This window comes from Perca flavescens, chromosome 23 (genome assembly GCF_004354835.1).
Source record: "Perca flavescens isolate YP-PL-M2 chromosome 23, PFLA_1.0, whole genome shotgun sequence".
NCBI lineage: Eukaryota > Metazoa > Chordata > Actinopteri > Perciformes > Percidae > Perca > Perca flavescens.
This window is the reverse complement of record NC_041353.1, coordinates 12635159-12659762: the sequence shown is the minus strand read 5'-3', so window position 1 is coordinate 12659762 and position 24604 is coordinate 12635159. Positions and strand designations below refer to the sequence as shown.

General features: G+C 41.1%; 1 protein-coding gene across 5 annotated transcripts in view; it reads left to right on the top strand.

Annotated features, from left to right (window-relative positions):
- Positions 1 to 1600: 1600 nt before the first annotated feature.
- Positions 1601 to 24604, top strand: part of cacna1c (calcium channel, voltage-dependent, L type, alpha 1C subunit) — a 203343-nt gene continuing 180339 nt past the window's right edge. For all 5 annotated transcript variants that reach the window (XM_028570203.1, XM_028570202.1, XM_028570201.1 and 2 more), the window contains exon 1: positions 1601 to 2530. In XM_028570203.1, coding sequence (XP_028426004.1) covers positions 2473 to 2530 — 58 coding nt within the window. In that variant the 5' untranslated portion in view covers positions 1601 to 2472. The remainder of the gene's footprint in view (positions 2531 to 24604) is intronic.

Genomic DNA, 24604 nt, shown 5'->3' with positions numbered 1-24604 from the left:
TTGCTGCTTGGTACTGTAGCTTCAATACATCCTGATGTATTATTGAGCCAAGTTATTCTGTTTTTTTAAGCATTGCCATGCCTTTTTTATACATTTGACATCTAAAAATCATCCGTTAATATAAAATATTGGGACGTGTTATGTGAGTATAGCTAAAAAGTATATAGCTATAAAAGGAAAGGAACTGCTTTTCAAAATAAGGTCAAGATCCTTTAAAAGACTGAGTAGATAATGGAAATAAAATGTTTCTCCCTTTTTATCTTTTATATCAAGGTGCCTGTGGAGAGCTTTTAAGAAAACAGCTCAATTTAGGAACCGACATGCTATTTGTGTAAGCAGCTCTATCAAAAAGCCTCAGTAGGAATTAAAGAGCCAAGCTGACTCAATGCCATCAAAGCCTGGTCCAGAGCTATTTAGTTAAGAGCTGATGTTGTTGACATTGTTTGACATTTGACTACTAAATGAGCATTATTTCACTGTTGTGTTATCTAAGAAAATGGACCCATGTCTCCAGAAAATGACTTTATGTGCTTGAGGGGCCAAGACAAATTAGTTCCTGGCCATAGAGAATTATGTTGAAACAAACTTTACTGTCCAGAGGGCAAAAGGAAAAGAAAAATATAATTTAATTCTAAAAAACATTTTATTGTCCTCTAGATAAAATGGTTCACATTCAGTCTTTGTGCACTGACCTTCCTGAATTCCTCTACTTCATGAGATTTGAGTCTGTATTTAAACAGCATCCAAAGATCTGAAAATCAGCTTCCTTGTGGGTTTTCTCTGTTTAAAAGAGCCATGAAAAGATCAGAGCTTGAGTCATAAAAGAGTTGAAAAACCAGATCTTTAGTGTGTGTGTGTAAACAAAGCCTTGGCCAAAGAAAAGAACAGGGCTGAAGCAGTCCAGATGTGTTGGACTATGGGCAAATCAGATGTAGGTACATCTCCCATCTCTGTTTCTTCCTGCAGAAATTAGAGTCTATGCAAGGCTTGAGCCTGCTATGGATCATTATTGCCTCTCTCTCTCTCTCTCTCTCTCTCACACACACACACACACACTCTCTCTCTCTCTCTCTCTCTCTCTCTCTCTCTCTCTCTCTCTCTCTCTCTCTCTCTCACACACACACACACACACACACACACACACACACACTAACAAACAAACATGCACACTTTCTCTTTCTTCTTGTCTGCATGGGTTTCGGCCACCTTTCTTTTCTTTTTATGTCTTTTTTTCCGACCCTCTGATCCTTTTAATCCCCCCCACACACACACACACACACACAAAACACACAGTTCATCAACATTATCATTATCTTTGTGTTCATCATTACCATCATCATCATCTGGATACCAGCCGCTGGTTCTCCACTGTTGCCTATATGTCTCCCTCCTTATTTCTCTCTGACACACACACACACACACACACACACACACACACACACACACACACACACACACATCTGGAAACAGTCAAAGCGTCTACATGCATGGGGAGGGGGGCTACCTCTCTCTCTCTCTTTCTTTCTCTTTCTCTCTCTCTCTCTCTCTCTCGGTATCACTGCAGAGCTGAGCTGCAGGGGCAGCAGAGGCAGAGAGAAGAGAGAGCTCTAACTCCAGATCAGTGAGACACAGGCAGACAGACAGACAGACAGACAGGCACACAGACTGACTGACAGACACACCGCCGGACCATCATGGACTGGATCAAGACTCAGAAACCCGTCTCCGGATGAGACAGGACAGCCTGGCTTCTGTTTTTTGGGGGGACTCTGCTATAGATACGTGGAATAACCGACAACCTATTGGGAGATTTAACCCCGTGCTACCCGTGATGGAATATTTACACTCTTCTCATTTTCCAATTTTTCTCCTGTTCTCTTCCTCCTACTTCTCTTCCTCCAACACCTCCACCTCCTCTTCTTCATCCTCTCACATTTTGACACGCTGATGAAGATGCGCACGAATGCGTCTTTTGCGCACTTCTATTGCGACCGTCACTGACAGCGCCCGTGCTTTATAACCTTTTTGAAACCCTATTGTTTTTAGACAGCCGGGAGAGGAGAGAAAGAAGTGGAGTGAGCAAGAGAGCGAACGAGGTGTGAATTGAATTGAACGCGGTGCTGGTCTCATGTTTCACGCCTAGGGCCCGGATGTACCGAGAGATGCACCGGTGCGTTTTCCCAACCGGTTCCGCCGAAAGCTCCCTCATTTTTCTCGCCTTCTCCTCCATCATGGGGATTAGGTAATATTCACTCCATCCGAAGAAACCCTCCCCATAAACTAAAATAACGGAATACCCAAGACTGTCCGTGTCAGACAGTTATTTCTTCTTTCCCCCCCCCTACCCCCCCCCCCCCCTTTTTTAATTTCTTTATTTTTGGGGGCTTTTTTTTCCTCATTATTTTCCCTCCGCCTCTCCAGCCTTTTCCTCTCTCTTCCATTCACCTATAGGGATAACGCCGGACTACATTTATGGTAAATGAAAGCAAAAACATGTACATCCCGGAGGACACCCTTGAGAACCATCAAGGTATGTGGTGTCTTTTTTATTTATAACTGGCAAACATCTTGTAACTGTGCATGAGAGAGGAAAGGGAGTGAGGGAAGAAGGGAGGGAGGGAGTAAGAGAGGTATGATGATCTCGAAATGAGGATGGGATGGTGAAGGAGGAGGTGGAGAGAAGAGGGGAGGGAGGGAAGGTATAAGGGGTGTTTGCGCTCTCGTTTTCAACAGATGGACAGATGCAGTCCTCTTTCCTCCACTTTCCCTCTGTGTGCAGTTTGTTTATTTGATCTTTACCCCGCTGTGTGCAGTTTGTGCAGCAAGTGAACTTGTGCCATAATCACGCAACAGGGCTGCAGGTATCCGCGGACAGATATGGATGAGGCCTTTTTCTTGCTTGGTTTAGTCTACACTTGTTGGTTTGATAGGCCTGTCCATTGGCATAATGAGTGGGCTGTGGTCATATTTAGTTGTAGGCGGGGAGAATTATTGTCTTCGACACATTTCCAGCAGAAAATGACAGCAAAAGCGTGTCCGTACAAATTATTTAGCAGATCTTGCCTCCTCGAGGTTTTTTTTTCGTTTGGGGACTAAACTAAACTGCACAGCCCTGCGTTTCTATGCCCATTTAACAGAAATGAACACACAGTGGTCGCTAAGGAGCAGGAAATTGAGCAGCGCCCACCGATACGCGCTCTCAATCACCATCGATCCTCCCTTCTTCTATAATCAATAGTCGTATTTGTCACGTTTTAATCCAAGCTTTCATCCTTAATAGCAGCGCGCGAGAGAAATCGCATAGAGATGACAGGTGGCAGTAGGAGGGCCTGCAGGACTTATTTGTCTGCTGAGAATTGGGTTGATGAGGAGCTATTTTGGTAGACGGCAGCGGAGGACAGTAGATTGTTTCGCACAAGACACCCCTAAAGTTCAACTTGACGACTTTTTAAGTGTTTAAAAGGCAACACATGCAGAGCGTGAATGGAAATCCAGGGCTGTGGTTTGTTTGACGGAGAGGAAAGGGTCTGTTTGCATTGCGCAGTATTACGCGTCGCTCCTTCCACCCACGTTGCAGAGAGCGAAGCCCAGCAACGCATTGGTTTATAGCCGGCCGGACCTTGTAATTCAGCAAAGGGGTTATTTATCCGTTCACCATTATCATCTTTATGAGCATGAGCATCATCGTCGTCTCCTTCGTCCACCACTGCCATCACAACCACGTACCTTTCTGCCTTGGCGACAGGTTCCATAGCAACAGGGGATGAGGAGAAGGGTGGCGGTGTATGTGTGTATGCAATGTTGGCTATGTGTGTGTGTGTGTGTGTGTGTGTGTGTGTGTGTGTGTGTGTGTGTGTGTGTGTGTGCGCGCGCGTGCATCTGTGTCGCAGCGACGCACATTCACCAACAGTTTGTTCCAAGCAACTAAGCATAGGTTGAGTGATAACTACAGAAGCTGCGGTCATGTTCACATAGTTTGATGATAGGCAGCTCAAACACAATGGCATCATCACGAAGGGAAGGTGTGTGTGTGTGTGTGTGTGTGTGTGTGTGTGTGTGTGTGTGTGTGTGTGTGTGTGTGTGTGTGTGTGTGCAGTCTGTGAGACAGTTCACATTGATTGCCATGATGTCATCTTAATCTATTATTATCGAAAAGGGCCTTTTAGTCCAAGTTGTCCAAAGAAGTAATGGATATTATTATCATCACAATCATCATATAAAGAAGAATAACTTGATGAATCAAGTAGATCTTAATGGTTGATTTAGCTTTTTATTATTATTTAAGAATAGGTTGAACCTATAAGTGCAAAGTTATTGCTACCGTCTTGTAGGCAATTGGTCCACAAAGCCACCCAAAAGGTTAATAAATTAATTCAAATGCCAGGGCAGAAAGTAGTTCAGCCTTAGTGTAAGTTTACAGCACAGGGCTACAGCGCAAAACAGCAAAACATTACAGGTAGATCCTAGATAAGGCATGTAGATGCACAGTGTTTGTTTCATTTATCTATTGGAGATACACACTTGGCTTGACTGTTCAAGTCAAAGTGAATACACACTTCTCCAGTAGAACTGAATAAAATATCTTTATTTAATGTCAATTTTCATTTTTCATTCATTTTCTTTTTAACTTTTTTCTTATCCTTGATAACTTTAGGCCCAATTATTGTGACATTTGTAACAAATGTATCTCATGCTGAAGTCTACTTGGGTGGTGTTTCAGCACCTTGGACAGTTCATCCCTCATTCGTCTATCTATTGACAGCTACATGACAGCTATTGAAGAGTTACAAAGACCGACATTGGCACTGACGTATCACTGTTGGTATCCTGCTTTGCTCCAATAATTGTGTTCATGTGTTACAGCTCAGGTTTTTAGTTGATCTATGATATTGAGTAAGCTCTAATTAATACAAGATCACCAACATTACAAGCATCCAGTTGCACGGTATGCAAGTAATAGCATACCACGTTAACATAAATTAATTGTATTGTGTTAAATGTGACCTATATTATTATTATTCTTTTTCATTTGTTAAGGGCAGTAATGAGGTGGAGAAGGGAGGTGGATATTATAGGAGCCACTTAATGAGTTTCCTGCAGATGAAAGATAACAACACAGTGTAGTTATGAGAGATACCTTCCGTTGACCAAAAGTTTCAATTGTTAAATTTTAACCAACTTAAAGTGTTTGGCCAAGACAGTGAAGCCCTACCAACCTCTTACACGCTGTTCTGTAGCCAACCCTGAGCTCTCTTCTCTCCATCGATGGAGGCAAAAGGAAAGACACATTTTCCTTGAGGGATTCAGGGCCAAAAATTCCTCCATATACACAAAAATAAAAATAAAAATTTAAAAAATTGAGCAGAAGTTGTCTTATATTCTGAGGCTTTATGTTACACTTCCTGATACCTAAAAACAGCTTTGTTGTTGGTATTAAATTTTCTCTCCAGTATCAGTTACTCTCCATCTTTACATCCACTCTGTAATTCAAACAGAGTTGATGTAACACATGATTGCTCAGAATGATAATGTACGCTGAATGTGTCAATTATTATTATTTATTATTAATCTACTTAATAATGAATAGTTGTGCCTGTCTTTAAAACACACACAGATACACACGCACCAGCAGAAGCACTTATGTACAATAAACCCAGAGTCTGTAGTGCAATAACCTCATACTTTTTACAAGTGCAATAACATTGTACTGGATATGTAAATAAATGTTTGTTTATCTTGATTTTTATATTTCAATATTCAAATTTTACTATTTTATTTATTTTTTGTAATTCTTATATTTTACTATTTAAATTTTATATTTTTTATTTTTCTCTGTTTATTTGTTATTTATACTGTCAAACTGAGAGCTGCTAAACTGTGTTTCATTGTTGCCAAACAATGACAATAAAAATTCTATTCTATTCTAAACACGACCTGAGTCACAGACTTGTCTTAAATACTGTACATGAATAACTGATGTGTGCATTGAAACAAATGCACACCTGTGGCATCTCATGTCATTGCATGTAGAACAGGGAAATTGGAACACACACACACACACACACACACACACACACACACACACACACAACCATGCACAAACACACACACTCATTACAGCAGCAGTTTACAGCAGTGTAATCAGTGAGTTTATTTTCCCTGTGGGCATTGTGCCAGAAGCATGATACCTCCGTCAGGGATATTAATTGGTTTCCGATTGTTACACTGGGGTGCTGGCCACCTGCCAAATCACCTCACTCTAATGACTCGACTTGATATGCTCAATGATTCCATTGAAGTCACCTCAAAAGACATGTGGCAACACCACTTTATGTGTAGCTTCTCACACAGGGCTGTTGTTATGTGTCTGCAAAGGGGTTGCGCTATGCTCACACAAGCAACTGTTGAAGAGCAAAAAAAAAACACAGCGAAAGATGATTATAATTAAGAGATTCCAATTGATTTAATATGTGAAACCAGATCAACTACAAGTGGCAAAGTTGTTGCCTTCTATAAATAGAGACAACACTAATCAAGTATTTCTTTTAAATGTGTTTTCATTTGAATCCACAGGGGCAGGGAAACAGCTAAGTGAGCTAAGCCATCTATCAGTACGCTTGACATAGATGGAATTCTGAGCAATTAAGCACCAAGCCACCATTAGTCAACCCAGTTGTTTCTCAATATCAGGCTGGACTTAATTTCTGGCATGGTGGCAGAGATAGGAATGGAGCATTGTATAGCTTTTGTTGGACTTTGTATTGTAATATGGCTATAGCTTTTCTTCTTTTCTTTAAAAAAAATAAAAAATATGAACCAAAAATCATGTAGCCTAAGTCTGCATATGTTACATTGATGAGCATTAAGGGACACATTGCATGCAATGAGTCAGGTATGGTGTAAAAATTGCACCATACCTGACTCATTTACTCTGCAATGCATCCCTTAATGTTTGTTTACATTATTATGTGGTCTTTTTTTTTTGGCTTAGAGACAACAACAGTGAGGTAACTTAATTTAATTTGAGCCTAAAGCCTTTTGTAATCAGATGTTATCTTCAATGAATGTCCTTTCTTTAACACCCTGACATTTGAATAAACAATCTTAAGAACCCTTGCCAGATTCATTAACAATTTTAAGATGGACATTTCGGGCAGTGAACACAAACAAAGAACCCTCCTTGTTTGTGTGTTGCAGTCAAATATGACCCATTTTGATCATACAATATCCCCTTTACCCCCACCCTCACTCGCCAAACAAAAGCCAGCCAGTTGAACTTGCATTTGCTTTCACACACAAGGAAGTGTGTGTGGATGTCTATTCATTTCTATTGGTACATTTGTGTCTATGAGTAACAGAACCACCTTCCTGCTCTTTCCCAACTTCACTGTCTCTCAAATTCATTCAAACAATGCTCATGCTCATAAACTTCCGCTGCTGGCCACTGAGCTGCATTACCAGAGGAATTGGGGTTTAGTAGTTGTTCATTTAGTATTTATTTTTTTAAGTGATATGGTTAGACTTTACTCCAGCTTGCTAAAAAAGAGCACGTGCTGTGATACACAGAAGCTTTGTCTTGAATTTCACTGTTCAGACTCACTGCTATCATCCTTTTCATTTTTGGTCGCAGCAGGCAAAAGCTCTATAAAACCCTTCTTGTGAAATACTGTATAGTTTAGCATCTCCTGAGCACTTCTCACAACTTATAAACCATGTGATGAGGTGTCTCAAGTAGACATTGCTTTGTATTAAAGGGGACACAAGGAGAAAAGGCAGTGAAAGAAACTGTCAGTACTTCTGCACAATACATGTATAGGGTCAGAATACAGAAGCTACCCTATATGTGTGATTAAAGATGTCTTAGTCACAGCAAGGTTGTAGCAGCTGTAGCTGAGCATGTAATGAGCCATTAAAGGCCAATCAGCATTGAAGAAGTTTATATCAGTGCCCTCAGAGTGTGTCATGGCTTTAACTTTAAGGATGTGACTCAACAACAGCTGTTCTTTAACGTAAAACACCATCTGAGAGACAAATAAGGCACATGGAGGGGAAGAAAGAAGGGAGGTGCTAATTGTAGGAGAAATAGGAGAACAGAACGACAGATTGCATTAAAGGGTATAAAGGAAGAGACATGGAGAAAGAAGAGAAAAAAAGTGGCGTGGAGAAAGAAGAGAAGGACAGAGTTAAAAACAGGCTGGCAAGGAAACAAAGGGACAGAAAGAAGCAAATGGAGGCAACCGTAGGAGAGAAAAGAGGGATCTGTAAGAGAGAGGAATAAAGGGATGAAATGAGCGAGAAACAGAGTCAGAGGGTGGGCCAGAGGGATTGAAAGAGAAGTGAGGGAGCTCAGGAGGAGGAGAAGGAGGGAGGATTATCCGTGACTCTGTCTTGCTTAAGCCTCTGGTTGCGTATTGGAAATCTATCCAGAGGCTGTCCTCTGCTCTTAGTGCTATCTGGCCTCCGTCTTCATTTCTGGTGGGACAATATGCCAACACCGGCCCCACCGTGTGCGTGCGTGCGTGCGTGCGTGCGTGCGTGCGTGCGTGCGTGCATGGGTGCATGCGTATGTGTGTGTGTGTGTGAAAGAGAGAGAGGGAGAGTTGCAATTGGCCGCCTGCCCATATACATTGTGCCTGCTTGGCTGCCTTTGTCTGTGTGTGTGTGTGTGTGTGTGTGTGTGTGTATGTGTGTGTGTGTTAGAGAGGTAGGACACATAAGCACATGTCCAAACTGAGCGGAGATTGGACACACACACACACACATACACACACACACACACACACACACACACACACACAACCTCCTAGTCTATTGATCTGGCTGAAGCCACCAGTGGAAATAATGACTCTAGACCTGTAGCATTGTCTTTTATACTCTCTCTCTCCCTTTCTTTCTCCACCTCATACTCCCCCCCCCCCCTCTTTTTTTTTTAACTTCACATTCTCCGTTTCTCATCATTCACCTAAAGTAACCCCTAAATCATATCCTCTGAAGAACATCGCAGAAAAAGAATGTTGTGGGGTAGACTCATCAAATTCAATTTCCACAAGGATACAAGGGCATAATTTCCACCCAAATTTACAGTCTCGGTTTGGTTTGAGTTTTGAGTTGATAAAAGTATTGATACTCTGCTGTAGATCGCCTTGAATTACTACAATGAGCTCACAGCAATAAGCCTCATAAGCAGGAGTAGGTGGACCTTTTTGCAGAACATCAGTTATAACATATGCACTTCAATATGCTACAAGGTTACGTTTATCCTAAAACATTTTTTTAACTAAATAAATGGTTAGGTATCACAAATTCATTTGTAAGACTACCTTTATAATGAAAGCTTGATAACCAATTTTTTGAAATGTATAAACATGCAGCATTATTTATCTATATTACTTGTATATAAATAGGATTGTATATAATACATATATAGATAGCATTATTTTCAGGGTTTTATTCTAATATCATTCTGCCCTCCCAACTCATGAAACCAATCCTACGCTCTTGCATGGATATATAGAAACCTGTTAAATATTTCAGTCTTAAATGTTGTTTACATCACATGAACCCGATGACCTCCCTAAGGGATGCTCCATGTGTGTTTAGAGGCTGTCCAGAGTGTGCTTCCTATCCTGCTACGTTAAAATGATGCAACGGTTTCTGCGCACAGAGATGACAAGAGTAGAAGGCAGTCTATATTATTCATGTCCAGCCATGCATGTCCTTCACTCTGTCTCTATCTTGTCTGTCCTCTCTTCCCGTCAATCTCTCGCCGTCTCACAAAGTCGATAATTTGTTCTCTTTCTTTAGTTCATTTCAGGGTTTATTGTTCAGTGAGACGACATTTCCTTTCCTCTATGAATTAATCAGTACATCTGCCTGCCTTTATTGTAACAGTCTGGAGCACTTGAAGTAGATCTTACCACAGAAAAGCATGATACAAAACACCATTTATGGTCCCAACGGGAATGCAGGCTGTAAGATCAACACACAGAACACTGTAGAACACAAAGTGGACAACCCACAACTCCATCACTTACAAGAACAACTTGTCTAGTGTGCTGTATGCTGAAAAAAATGTGTAGGCAATAGAAGTGTTATGTTATGTTGTAATGGCTAAACGTATATGAAAATCTAGGTTTATAGCCTTATATAAATCCACTGTATCTTGTTTTTTTATGTGAAATGCTCAACCATGTGAGCTTGATGCTGTAAAATGGTAACCATGGTTTCTCTGTGTTCTCTTTTGTGCATCTTTGTTACTAAACTAGGTTAGGGTCACATCACTACTTGTGTACTTGTGGTGGTTTTGTTTTGGTTGTTGTGGTTTTGTTGTGAGGTTATGATGCACAGGTGCAATTGAATAAGTGTTGTCATTTTCATGTATTCAGCAACAGTGCTTCCAGTACAAACTATTCAAATCTGAATTTAAAAAAAAGCATTATCACTGTTCTTTAAAAGAAACTTTTTGGCCTTTTTATTTTTATTGTAAACACAAGATAAAAACATAGAATAAAACATTTGAAACACCAAAAGGAAAGCAATTTTGTTGGAGCATTTACTGTACTCTACGGAATTTTTACATTAGATTGTAAATGTTATATTACAAGCCCTTTCCCAATTGCAGGACCTTTCCCCCGGAACTAGGAAACTTCAGAGGAACTCATTGCATTTAGACCGCAGGGACCAGGGTCTAAATAAAGTTTTGGGGGCTTTATTACTTCCCCCAAAAAGTCTCCGATCGGAGGGTAGTACTTTCTGAAAGTACAGGAACCTTCGTGGTAGGGTTTGCAGGGATGACCGTCACTGATTGGCCGAACACCTACAGCATGCCTGCTTCAACACACCAACCACTTCATTCATAAAACAAGGAAGTACTCTCATATCGATTTATGACCATTTTCAAGTGTTTTTCAGTTGAAACTTGCGGGCACGCTGAACTGCAGGCTGAACTGTGGTTTACCCCTGCGACCACTAGCACAACTTATCCTGTCATGGTGCTTTATACGTCAGCTGACTCATTTGTCTAACCTTCTTGTTCTTTCCAAATAGTTCTGGGGACTTAAAGGCAGGGTTGGTGAGGTTGAAAAGCTAGCGAGATTTGAAAGTAGCATCTCCTCTGGGCTTCGTCTAACCCCTCTCCCTGCCCTCAGCAATCCCCCCCACACACAGACGTGCTCTGCTTCAGGGTAGAGTGGAAGAAAGACCGCAATTCCACGCATCAAAACTACTTTATTTTACATACAACTACACAATTTACTTGGTTTTTATATTTTGTTCAAACAAAAAAAAAGATAAATTACTTAAAACTAAAATAGTTACAACCCATGTGTTTATTGTTCATATAAACAATAATAAATATCATATAGTAATCAAAACTTTGTCCAGAGGTGGTCTCATCGATCCGTGTTTCCACGGTGTCAACGTCAACTTATCCTTGTCATAACTACAAAATAATAATAACAAGAAGAAAAAACGCAGACCCTGCATCAGCACATTTGTGAAAAGCCAATATGTAAATGACACAAACGACCATATAACGTTACACAGGTGTTTTGTTAGATAAGAATATGTAAACATACATTAGCTAGTGTAGTTTACTAGTAGCCTAGATCGACAGGGAAGCTAACGTTAGCATTGGGCTAATATGACTAACAACATAAATAGCAAATGTTGGCTAGAGATTTTCTGAAAACAACAAATCGCCCCCTCCCCCCCCCCCAATAAAAAAAACAAATGCCAATGTTTACTCTGGTTCAACCTCTCTATATCCTTTTAGTCGCCGCTTTTTCGGCTTCAGTCTCTTTTCTTTGCCTTTTAGCAGGGCGGGCAGTTGCAAGTAAGCGCTGAAGCGGCAACTTTTGCTGAGTTTCTCCTCCATTCTTCAGCAGACTTGCAGGAACTCCAGTGGCAACAATGCGCACTGAGCTTGGCCTCATTCAAAGGAGGGGTAGAGTACATTTGATTGGTTCTTAAAAAAAAGGTCAAGTTCGGTTTGATTGGTGGGAGTTTTTACAGGATTACAGCAGCTACAGATGACTTGATCTTTTTCACTCCTTTTTCAGAGCCCATAAGTTATTTATTGCTTTCAGGGTGTAACGACCATTTAAAAAAATATATTAAAAAGTATATATTGGAAAATGTTACCAACCCTGCCTTTTAAAAGACCCCAGAACCTTGTGTTGACATGCAGCATAGGTGGGTGATCACCTTTGAATGATAAAAGACTTTAGATCATATCCCACTTTTCTTTTTCCTTTCTTTTCTTTTTAGCTTGTCCTGTGTTTTTTGTGTGTGTGCGTGCGTCCGTGTAAATTAAAAGGAAGAGAAAGTGTATGTTTCACTTGGGTGTGTATGTTGTAGCTGCACAGAAAGTTTGGCATCTGAATACTTGTGAATCTTAATTAGCCAATTAGTCTAAATAATAAGCTGAAGGACAGACGGGGGGGTAACATGCAACAGAGATGATGGAGATGTTTTAAACATGCAGTGGAGGCCACTGTGAGTCCACTGTCCGCCTGTGACACATCACTTTAATTCTGACGGCGCTCAACAAGCTTGACACATGTCGAATTGTCAAAAGTTGTCATACATTCATCACTCAGGTGTTCCCTCTCCGAAGAAGCACTTTGACTCTATTGAGAAGCGTGTTTGACCTCTGACAATGCCAACGCCTCACTGTTACACTGATACTCTACAGGTGTTTTGGAACTTTGATCTCATTAATCACAACTGATGTATATTTTACATTGCTACTGACCAATTTCCAATGGATGCTGTAGATTCTTTGAGTTTTAGATGTATTCTCCCAGCCTTTCAGACAGACATCTGTTTATTCAATTGGGTGACTCTTGAAATTGCTTTTTGTTTTGTATTCTATCACACTGAAGATCAATGTACTTGGCATTGCTTTAACCTAATTGTAACAATAAGTTTGACACTAATAAATGCAGGCTTGATGGTGACAGTGGTGGATTACATAATTTAAATGAGTTTCAAGAGTCTAGGAATTGATTTTCTTCTCGTTTGGTGCACGGAAATTTATGACAGAACTTTTTTTCCAGCTGAGATCCGCCCACTTCAAACCATTGAGAAACTTACAGACAAAACAAGCCAACAATCTCTCATGTGAAACAACCAAAACTGCTCCAATGTTGGCAGAAAACCGTGTATTCATGTACAGTAGGACCCAACTGCTTATATTAAGATGATGGTTGAGGAAATAGGTCTTTAGGCCTTAAAGTCTACATGATTTCTAGCAAATGAGCTAAAAGACGGTAAAAGATGGTAAAAGACATACCATCTCTCCCAATTTATTTTTCATGAGTCTAATTTCAGAGCCTGAAAAGGTAGAGAGAAAGAGAGAGGGAGAAGGAAGAGTAAAATGGATTCAGTGGAGAAAAAACGAAGAGAGGGAACAACAGAGGGCAAGGAATGTTAGTCACCCTCAGGCTCTCTGCTGGAACACTACCGATTTCTTCACGACAAGAGGTGTGTGTGTGTGTGTGTGTGTGTGTGTGAGTGAGGAACTAAGTCTGGACAGCTAACTTCTTACCTCTCCAGCAGCTAATTGAAAGTTGGAATCTTGTCACTCCAAGTGTCTCCTTCCTAATTGACGTACCATAAATTATTCTATTTTTTTAAGGTTATTTTTTGGGCATTTATTATGTAGGACAGCTGAAGATGTGAAAGGGGAGAGAGAGAGAGAGAGAGGGAATGACACGCAGCAAAGGTCGGAGTTGAACCTGCGGCCGCTGCGACAAGGACCAAACCTTTGTACATGGGGTGCACACACTACAAGTTCAGCTATCCAGGCGCCCCTAAATTATTCTCTTTTATGAACAGCGGAAGCGTTTTACAGTACCATGAGTGCATATATTTTTAGCCTGGGTGTCCCAGCAGGGAATAAGGGATTTTGTAATACTGAAGATATGGAATGAGGTATTTTATGCCCAGCGAGCTGCGACTGATTGTACACAACATTCAAATGGTTTTGAAAATTCTTGTGTCTTTTTAGCAGCTTGTATTTGTAGATGTAAAAAATGTATTGCTTCCTCTATGGGAAGGAACGTCACACCAAGCTCCCTGAACAAACCATGCCATAAGTGTCACCTTGCTTAGGCCTACTAGTACATATCTCACACAGCCTTGCTTCTGCCTTTTTTTTGGCACTTTTGTCTCACAAGAAGTGAGGGTTGAAGCACAAAGGATGTACAGTCATGTGTGTTTCTATCAGGCTCTCTGTTCCAGCAGTCTTGTTAGTTGGGCCTCTTGTGGGCTTGTCATGGATGGATAGCTGCAGTACAGAGAAGGTGGTCTGCCGCCATGGGCCTATACACACACACACACACACACACACACACACACACACACACACACACACACACACTCTCTGTTGTGAGCTTCATGCTGCTGGGTGACAGCACCCAGGCGAGATAGATTAAACTAAGAGAGGAGTGATGTACCTCTGTGTGTTTGGTTGTTGGTGTTTTTCTGCCTCTGGGTGTGTGTGGATGCGCATTTGTTTGGGCACGTTTTTCTCTGTGTGTGTCTAGGGCCTATAGCTCTCAAATGACTTCTTGCAGCTAAGAATTGTGGGTAACAAAAGCCTGTTGTAGCCTAGGGCACCAAGCACTTTCTGTTACTTTTCTTATTTTAGACACAGACAGGAAAAGGTTAAGTAACACTTGACTTTTTTTAGAACAACCCAGTGCATCTGCAAAATCCCAAATTATATTCAGTGAAAATGTTGTTTTTTTGTTTTTACATTCTGTGCCAATGTTTTTTAAGTTTTTGCTTTGTGCTTAAACTCTGCATTAAATTTACGGCATGAAAAGGTTATGGAAAGAACACAAACTTTATTAGCAGGTCTGTCATAGGAAAGAAACTCTAGTTTCCTGCATGAAAGTCTAGCACGCCACCCCGACTTCCATGGTCTTACTTTGCACCTTGCTACATACACTATAGGGTACCTGCCTTGCTATTGAATGTTGGCATTGGATGAAAATCGTGAGGAGCGGATTTTGTGTTCTTGGGCTGCTTTAGAAATGCTGCAAGTATGTTGTGTGCTGATCGATTCTGATCAGAAATTGACATTTCCATTAATAGCATGTCTCTTCTTTCATGTAAGACATTATAGAGGGTCTAATCATGCCCTGACGACCTTGTAATATTTTTGTTTGATGTTGCATAATTCTGTTCATCTTGCAGGTCTCTGTATCTCATACAAACCACTGAATGTGCAGCATTGAGAAATAATTTAGAAATGTAAATTAACACTACATAAGTTTAGAAAGATTCTCCAAACTCTGTGTCCCAGGCTTACTGTTAAAGTCTCAAGCCAATCCGAGATAACCATGATAAGGGTTAAGGTTATTTTAAGTCCCTCCAGAGACATTGTACAACTGGTTTCACAGGCTGAGTATTTTGTCATCTGATCCTCATGTGTAACATTGGCTGAGTGTCCCTTTAAAGTCTCGGTTGCTGCTGGCGTATGGTTCTCCAATAAAGAACATAAAGAAATGTCACAGAGGGATGTGACCTGTCGTTAGCTTGATTAAGCTATCTTGGTTATTGCATTGAATAGTATCCATGGCAACAAGCACCAGAAGGTAGAAACTCAAACAGTGAGTTTATGATCTCTTTATGTGTCTGACCATTTTATTTGTTTAGCCTTTCTCTGTTTCTTTATTTCTGTCGGTCTGTTCAGTCTATTCCGTCTGCGTCTTGTTGCATTCTGTTCTGTTCTTCTCCTCGGTTGTTATCAAAATGACCAGGGCTAGACTCGAGAGGATGAAACTAGGTTAGAAGGCGAGTCTTCAAAAATCTGCCTAAATTCTTGTCTCCTTCCCTCTTCTTTTCACACTGTAATGGCCATTTAATACTTCCTCTCTTTCTGTCCTTTTCCTTTCTACCTTTATGTCTCTGACGCTTATTTCCTCGAAATTTGCCAGTTGCGTGGGTTTCCCTTCTTTTTTTTCTCTCTTCTCTCCATCCCTCTATTCTTATTAAGACAAGGGTAAGGTGTTCCAGTATGAATGACCCAACTATATATGCCATGAGAGTGTCCTTGACTGTCTATGTGTGTAAAAGAGTCCCACTATCCCATCTATCTAGGCCAGTCTTGATGCATGTGCTCCATGGACCACTTCCCCACAGACCACATTGTATATGTGTGTGTGTGTGTGTGTGTGTGTGTGTGTGTGTGTGTGTGTGTGTGTGTGTGTGTGTGTGTGTGTGTGTGTGTGTGTGTGTGTGTGTGTGTGTCTGTATAGAGCAGTCCACTTCCCAAAAGACCAGACTCACTTTCACACTCTGGAGTCATAATGGCTAAAACAGGCTTGTTATAGGACTCCTTCTGTGTGTGTGTGTGTGTGTGTGTGTGTGTGTGTGTGTGTGTGTGTGTGTGTGTGTGTGTGTGTTTCCATTTTCAGAACTGCGTCTATAACCAGCTCCAGAAAGAGGAGGGGTTTTTAAATGGCTGGTGTAACTTGGTTTAAGCTTTTGTGTGACTTTTTGTGGCTCTATGGACAGCAGTGTCTGTCTGTTGGTCAGTCAGTCCACCCCTCTGGTCGAGACTAAAATATCTCAACAACTATCAGATGCATTGCCCATCCCATAGGAGGAATCCTAACTTTGGTGATCCTTTGACTCTTGTGGTTTTGAGTGAACTATCTTGACAACTCTTTGGTGGATTGCCATGGTATAGATATTCAAGGTCGAATTGTACAGACTTTGGTGATTCTGTGACATTTCCTCCAGCTCCATCATCAGGTCATTGTTTTCATTTGCCCAATGCTCTGATATATGGCCCAAAACCTGCAAAAGTAATAATTGCTTATTAGCAAAGGTTAGCATGGTAACATGTAGGGGTGTGACGAGATCTCGTTGTACGAGATCTCGCGAGATTAAAACGTGACGAGATTTCTCGTCGAGGTGAAAAGTTGTGAAAAAAATGCCGTACTACTAACTACTGCACCTGCGAGTCGCGGGTGCAGTAGTTAGTAGAGAGCTGTGGTGGTGCTGTAAGTGTTTTTGCATAGTGCTCGTGTTAGCCACGGTATACGGCATTTTTTTCTTACAATGTTTACATATTGTGTTCGTCTTGTCTGTCACTCTTTCGCCGTTTATTATTTCCGCAGGAAAACCAAAATGTTGCCACACAAATGATTTAAAAGTGGCAGGGGGATCTTCAATAGTAATTCCACGCTCCATCACGCTGACATCACATCGCCTCACGAGACAACTTTTCACCTCGACGAGAAATCTCGTCTCGTTCTCGTGAACCCAATCTCGTAATGTGTCTCGTCTCGTGGAGTAAGCGTCTCGTCACACCCCTAGTGACATGCTAAACTAAGATGATGAACCTTAGTTAGCATTGTCATTCTTAGCATGTTAGTATGCTAATTTTAGCAGTTAGTACATTGAGCAGAAAGCATGGCTGTAGATTATTAGTCCTGTCCTGGCCATGGTGGTAGTTCAGATGTAACTATTGCTATTTGTCTTTCTCACTCATCCTCTGCATTCTTCTCTCTTTTTCGTCTTCTCTCTCCACCCTTTACCCCAGCTCATCTCCTATTCACATCTGTGATTTGTATTCTATATTAATATGTCAGAGAGAGAGAGAGAGAGAGAGAGACAGCGAAAGAGAGAGAGAGAGAGAGAGAGAGAGAGAGAGAGAAGAACGAGAGAGAGAGAGAGTTTTTAGGGTTTGGCTTGGCGCCTGTAGTGATGTCATCAGAACAGGAGGCGCGACACCGTCTGTTGTCATGTCAACCAAAAGAGATTGAACATGATCATGAAGCCAGAGAGAGATAAAGAGAGGGGATGAGAAGAGAAATAAGGAGAATATGTGTGAGATGACACAGACTTACCTTCACGTCACCATGTTAAATACACACCTCAGCCTGTTTACTGTTGCCGGTTAATCTTCAAACGTCGTTCCCTTCAGTGTTTTCAGCAGTGGACAGTGTAAAATGTCATAGTTGGTCTCCTGCGTGCATGCGTCTGTCTGGGTTGCTGTGTGATAAAGTTGATGATTAATGACATTACCTCAACGTGGCAGACGGGTAACCATGGAGATACCACACTAAACAAACACTATGTCCCAACAGGGACAGAGAAAAAGAGAGAGGGGGAAAGAGAGAGGACGAGGAGGAAGATGTTTTTCTTGGAGATTTATTGTGATTGTTGTAATATCCTGATAGTTTGATCTCTAACAGTCAAGGCCAGAATGCAGCTCAGACCTATAAAGGGTCAGCTCACTTAAATATAATGAATTGCTACCAAGTCAGGAAAGAATGACATAACTGCTTTTCTATCTGTTACTGGAACTGTTTAATGGTCACTCATGTATTGAGTGATTCAACATCCTTCGGTTTCTGAAAGCTGTTATAAAAACCCACATGTGATTCAAAACAATTTCCTTGTCCCTCATTTTCCTCTGACCCTCTATCTATTCCTTATCCTTCTGATCACTTTTTCTCCTTTCTGTTTCTGTCTGCTCATCTGGTGTTAGGAACGATCATTTTTTTGCCTTTTCCTCACGTTTCTCTGTTCCGTCTCCTCTTTTCTCCTCCTTGCTGTGAACTTTCCTGTTTCCGTCCCCCTAGTCTTTGCTAATGAAGCAGAGATCTGCTTGGGGCCATTTTCCTCTCCATCAATATTCTATGCCCATTACCAGGGTTGGGTTATTAACTCTGACACAGGGAACCGTGTCGCATTGCTCAGTCCTTTTGTTACCTTGCACAGACACACACAGACATACAGTGTCTCTCATATACACACCCACTGACATATATTTATGTGTATGAGTGATGCCAATAGTTCATGCATGTAATTTCTTCTCAGTATGATTTAGCTCTATGATTAGATGATGTATCTGTGAAAAGGTGCTTAATATCTTCCATTGGGAGACTCTCTCTGGACCACTACAACATACAAGACAAGGGTCATTAGACTAGTGAGCTACTGTATTCTGCTCTGGTGTTGACTACCATTGGCTGTGCAGAGCTATTACTAGCTAATACACTCGCAACTTAACGGTCCCATATTATGCTAATTTTCAGGTTTATGCTTGTATACTGGGTTTCTACTAGAACATGTTTACATCCTTTAATGTTAAAAAAAAAAAACATAACTTTTCTCATACTGTCTGTCTGAATACACCTGTATTAACCCTCTGTCTGAAACACTGTCTTAGCGCCTGTCTCTTTAAGCCCCCCTTCCGAAAAAGCTCAGTCTGCTCTAGCAGGTCTTCCAGATCTGCGCACTCTGTGTTTCTGCACCGTCATTGCAGTCGAGGAATGACAGTAACCGCACAGTAGCAGCCATTTCTACCTATATATAGTATAGTTGTACCAATCCCAACTGTACAGAGGTCCTGACGGCTCATTTAAAGGCACTCTTTCTGAATCCTAGCTGTGTGCATTTCTCTGTGAATTGAGCGTTTTGATACTTTCCCAGTATATATATAAAGCACTTTGCTTGCTGCTTAATAATAAGAAAAAAAAACTATGTTTAAACCCCTCTATTGCTTAAGTACAATACTTCTAGGTGGGAAAGTTTAAACTGTGTCAAATAAACACTGAATTAACACTGTACTTCTGAAAATAGCTGCCATGCTAATGTTCCTCCAGAATAGAACCTGGTTCCTAGGTAGGAGGACCACTGAGCATCTCTCCAGCTATCTAGCATTTTATCATAATCAACTTTCTCCTCTTGCTGACAAAGGCCCAGTGCAGCAGCAGTGTAATAAATGGTAATTTTCCCACATTTAAATTATGCTAATGCTAATTATTGCAAGTGCTAACATTTCGACAGCAGGTTGCCAAGTGTTAATGATGCAGGAAGTTATTTCACAACACAGTAGGGCTGATTGGAGCACAGATGTTGAGGTACTTGGTAGACTGGTTTGTAGGGTGTTTTGTCCCAAGGTGGGCTAGGGCTTTAAAGAGGGGAAAAAAATCAATGGTCTTTGAAGCACCCTCACCACGGGATCTGAAATTGAGTGTGCCTAAATATGGTCAACTCCCACTGTAGGAGTCAGCCTCATTAAAACAAGCACATCATTTGTGATAAAATGCAACTAGTGTGGTGCTTTGAGGAGGACCAGGCCATGAAAGGAAGTCCTGTTCACTGCTGGTCAGCAAGAATATTGCCTTAAGCAGTAATATTTGCCAACAGCAGGCAGCCCACATAGACAGTTACACCGAAGAAGAGAATTCAGTTTGGACAAACATTCATTTTCAGGATGATTAGTTCACATCAGTAACAGTTTAAAAGACCTGCATGTTGTATGGGAAGCCAGCGACAACTTTTTCTTTATCAACCAAAATCAAATGCAGCAGTTGATTGAGTCAACATAGACACATGCAGTTAAGTTTTGGATATTGTTTGGAACACATGAAGAGAGGGACTTGCTCAAACTGCTGGTCAGAGCTAATATACTAGTATTTCTAACATTTGGAGGACTTGCCAGAAACAAGTACTTGAGGCCTAACACTAACCCTATTTAAACGTCTACAGATTTAGACTATAATTGGCTAAACTTGATGGATTTGTATTCCACCATTGAACCGGTCATATCATGGCATCCAACTTTTAGCTGTTACTCTAAATATTAATTGCCGATTATATCTGTCATTATATTGCAGAATAAAACTCAAAGCTATAGCTACAGAAGAGGTATATATAGCCGTTATATTGTGATTTTCTACAGCAGTTGTTGTGACAAGCGAGTCCAGGGTTTTTAGTGTTTGGCAGTATAGACAGGCAACATCAGCCATTCCAACAGTTTGAGCCAGCTGCTTGTTGACTGCACAATCTGATAGGCCTAACTGATGGGAGGGCATCTAACGAACACACAAATGCACAGGCATACTTGCACAAATGCAAGCACGAACACATGCATATAAATATATTAGGGCTGTCAATGTTAATCTAAAAAAAATGAACGCATTATTATTTCTTTTAACGCAAAGGAATAATTTTATCTAGTTTGACCCCAACCTCTTCCCGTTATCGTATATGTGTAGATGGTTACACATATTTTCCTGGTTCGCATCAGCTGCAGTCAGTAGATGTGTTTAGCCGCTACAGAGCTCTGCGATGCCGGCTACGGTGCACCGTAAAGTAGTACAAGGCAGAGGCCTGTGTCAGCATGGAAACATGTTCACTACAGTGGGGGTCGTCACAAGCAGGTGTACATTAGTCTGGCTATCACCAGACCAAGCTCAAACCTTTAAGATTGAACATTAGTCTGGGGAGTCTGCTCTGTATTTTCTCTGCACAAGAGGCATGATCAATGGGCATAGTTCAAATGAGTCTGTACGCAATTGGATAGTCCTTCAACCAATCATTCACCAACGATCCGGGTGACGTAGCAGCGACAGCGTTATCAGCGGGTTGCTGCCATGGAGTGCTGCGCTTCGGTGGCCCGGCTTGTTGAATGTAAACAAAAAGCTGCTTGGTCGCTTCTCTATCGTCCTCTTGTTAAACCCGCCAATAGCGCACCAGGTGGATAAGCCAGTTTGTGATTGGTTCCCGCAAATTTGTACAGCAAATAGATAAACATACAGGTTTTTTTTTCAGGCAGATTGGGCTGGGTTTACCCAGTCTAGGTGCTTATGGTACTGTTCTCTTTGGCAGGCAACATTCTGCAGAAGAAGAGTCATCTGAAAATCTCAACAAGCTAGTCTGATTGGTTGACAGGAGGCACGTTGCACAGATGCACACTTTTGGAAGTACTTATCTTTAACCAAGGATGTAGTGACTGTTCCCTCTGTCTCTTCACATACATCATGGCATTCTATTTCTAAAATAGGCCTACTTATTGTTGCATTCATTTGAGTTGATGTTACTGTTGTTATCTTAAATTTGCGATTAATTGTGATTAAACACAGCCCATGACTGTGCTTAACTTGATTACATTTTTTGTACAAGTGATTGACAGCACGCATATATACATATATACAGTCACTTAATCTGTCCTCTCAGTTAAGTTAAATCCATTTCAGAATTATAATCTCTTCCTTCCTTCCTTCCTCTCACTCTCTGTCTCTCTCTCTCTCTCTCTGTCTCTCTCTCTCTCTCTCTCTCTCTCTCTCTCTCTCTCTCTCTCTCTCTCTCTCTCTCTCTCAAACACACACACAAATACCAGAGAGGAAACAACATCTGCGGCATCTGGCCAATCAAAGCTTTGATCTGAGGTCACATCACAGCCATTCTGGAGAAACGTGACAATCATCTGCCCTCACTCATGTGTTGTTTGTTCTCTAAAATTCAAGCTCAGGAGGAAACACAGCATGTCCTTTTTTTTTAAAAAAGAACAAAGTCAACGCTCTGTAACACACAGTACAAACATACTAACACACATACTGTACACACATGTTGGACCTCTTTTCACCTACTGTCACACTCTGCCTTCTTTATGTGTCACTCCCTTTTTGTCTCTTTTGCTTTTACTCAGTTGTTGTCACTCACAGTGTCTTTGTGCTGCTCTGCTGTCTGTTTCTGTCTATCTTCTGCCTCTGTGTTAAAGTTGGTGTGTGTGTGTGTGTGTGTGTGTGTGTGTGTGTGTGTGTGTGTGTGTGTGTGTGTGTGTGTGTGTGTGTGTGTGTGACTGTACCTCTCTAAATCAGGCATCTGGTGGCTATCAGAGTTAATCACCCAAGCCTCCTATAACTGGCCATGACACACAAGCTCACGCAAAAACACACACACACACACAATGGCACACAAAGCATTTATTAGAACGTGACAGTGCATTAGAAAGCTTTAGAAAGAAACATAGTTAGCACTGCAGTAGCCAAAGTGGCAGGATGAAGAAATGGAGGCCAGCAAGAGGCCACGGGAAGAAAAGAAAGAATGAAGGTTGGGAAGAGGGAGAAAATTAAGGTGGAAAGAAGGGTAGGAAGGTGGCGGGATGATCACACATTTGGGCATTTACGCATAGTAGGATTTGATAATGACACCGCTGTGCGGCTTATAAATACAGTAGATGTGAACGGGAGGTGTGAAATGCCCAGACAGCAAAATTGGTGATCTGTGCACTGGAGGCAGGTGAATGAGTCAGAGGAGAAACACAACAGAGTCAAAATTCTTCTTCCTTAAATTATGTCTGATTATGTAAAAACTTCAGAAGATATACGTCACATTCTGGGATTCAAAACCAGAGATAGAAATAGCTTTATGCAGAGGTCAGAGTCAAAGTCAGGTTCTCTTTAAATCAAAAGCTCTGTGATTTGGACACCGAGACTTTTCATGGTCAGGGTTAGCAGTAATTTGCAGGGCTGAGTTAAGGCAAGGCTGTCCTGTCGGGGAGGACAGGTCAGGACCTCGAAATTATAAATCCACTTATGAAAGTAAGACAGGGAAAGTTCTTCTCTATTCTTTTCCACTGACAGTGTGCTGCCTTTTGACTGTAGTGTCTGAGTTGAGCTACACTATTATGAGGACATATACTGTGCGGTGCTTTCCAGCGCCATAGCTGATGGTCGACTGCAGGTGAAAGGTTTAACAATGACTGAATTGTTTTGGTTGCTATGCATAAATGTTCTTTTCCAAATCATTCTTTTTCCATTTGGTGAAAAACGTAATGCATCCTATGTTTCCTTGTCATCTGGTTTTTGTTTGTACTCACTGTGCTCACCGTTGGCTGTCTCGATTCGGAGTGAAACTTTCCATTATTTGTGACTTTGTCCACACGGCGAGCAGGGCCTGGCCGTGCCACACTGCTCCACGCAGCGAAGGAGTTGTCAGCCTCAGTAAAGACAGCTGTATTCCATCTGAACTGTTTACTGTCAAAGAGACAAGGTCAGGACACCTGGTACACTCCGAATGTGTCTGTCCCTCTTTGTGACACCCTCCTTTCATCTCTCTCTTCCTGAGCTTCATGCCTCTCGCTGTCATGTTCTCCACTTCTGTCTCTTGTATTGAGGTACAGGGGAAGGTTCACGTGCCGCACATTTCTAGCTACAGTGAGAGCTTTGACTTGCATTTTTTATTGCATGGCTCATATAATCTGTGTCTACATGGGTCCACATCTTGGCACATTTAAACTCAAGGCAGTCTAGTGAAACATTTTATGGAAATACATGCAATAACTCTGCTGGCCATTGAAAACCATGTATCTCCAAATTTGGTGATTTTTAATATTTCAGATGAACTGAAGCAGTAGGTTGTCTTTGTGAACTGGGGAAAAAATGTTTCTATGAAATCATCATATATATGATTGGTGTTTGAAATGAATAAACCATTATTAATAAATCATTTATTTTAAATCCCATTGGAATATCTGAAAAAGAAAAATGTTAAAAACATGTTTTTAGTGTTTTTGATTTCATTATTTTTCTTAGCTCCTTAAAATTTTAGGTTTTGGAGAAATGTGATATTCATAGGACAGCAACAATAACAACATTTGTGAAAAATACTATAATACGTACAAAAATAGTTCCATTGCATCAAGCTGTGTATCATTCTGGGATATTTCATTCAGGATTCTGTCTATTTTGTTTTGGTTTTCTTGTTGTCAGTATATTAAATATCACTTTAAAAATAGTAGAGGTCTCGTTATGTGTAGACATGCAGCACAAATTGACAGGACATTGTG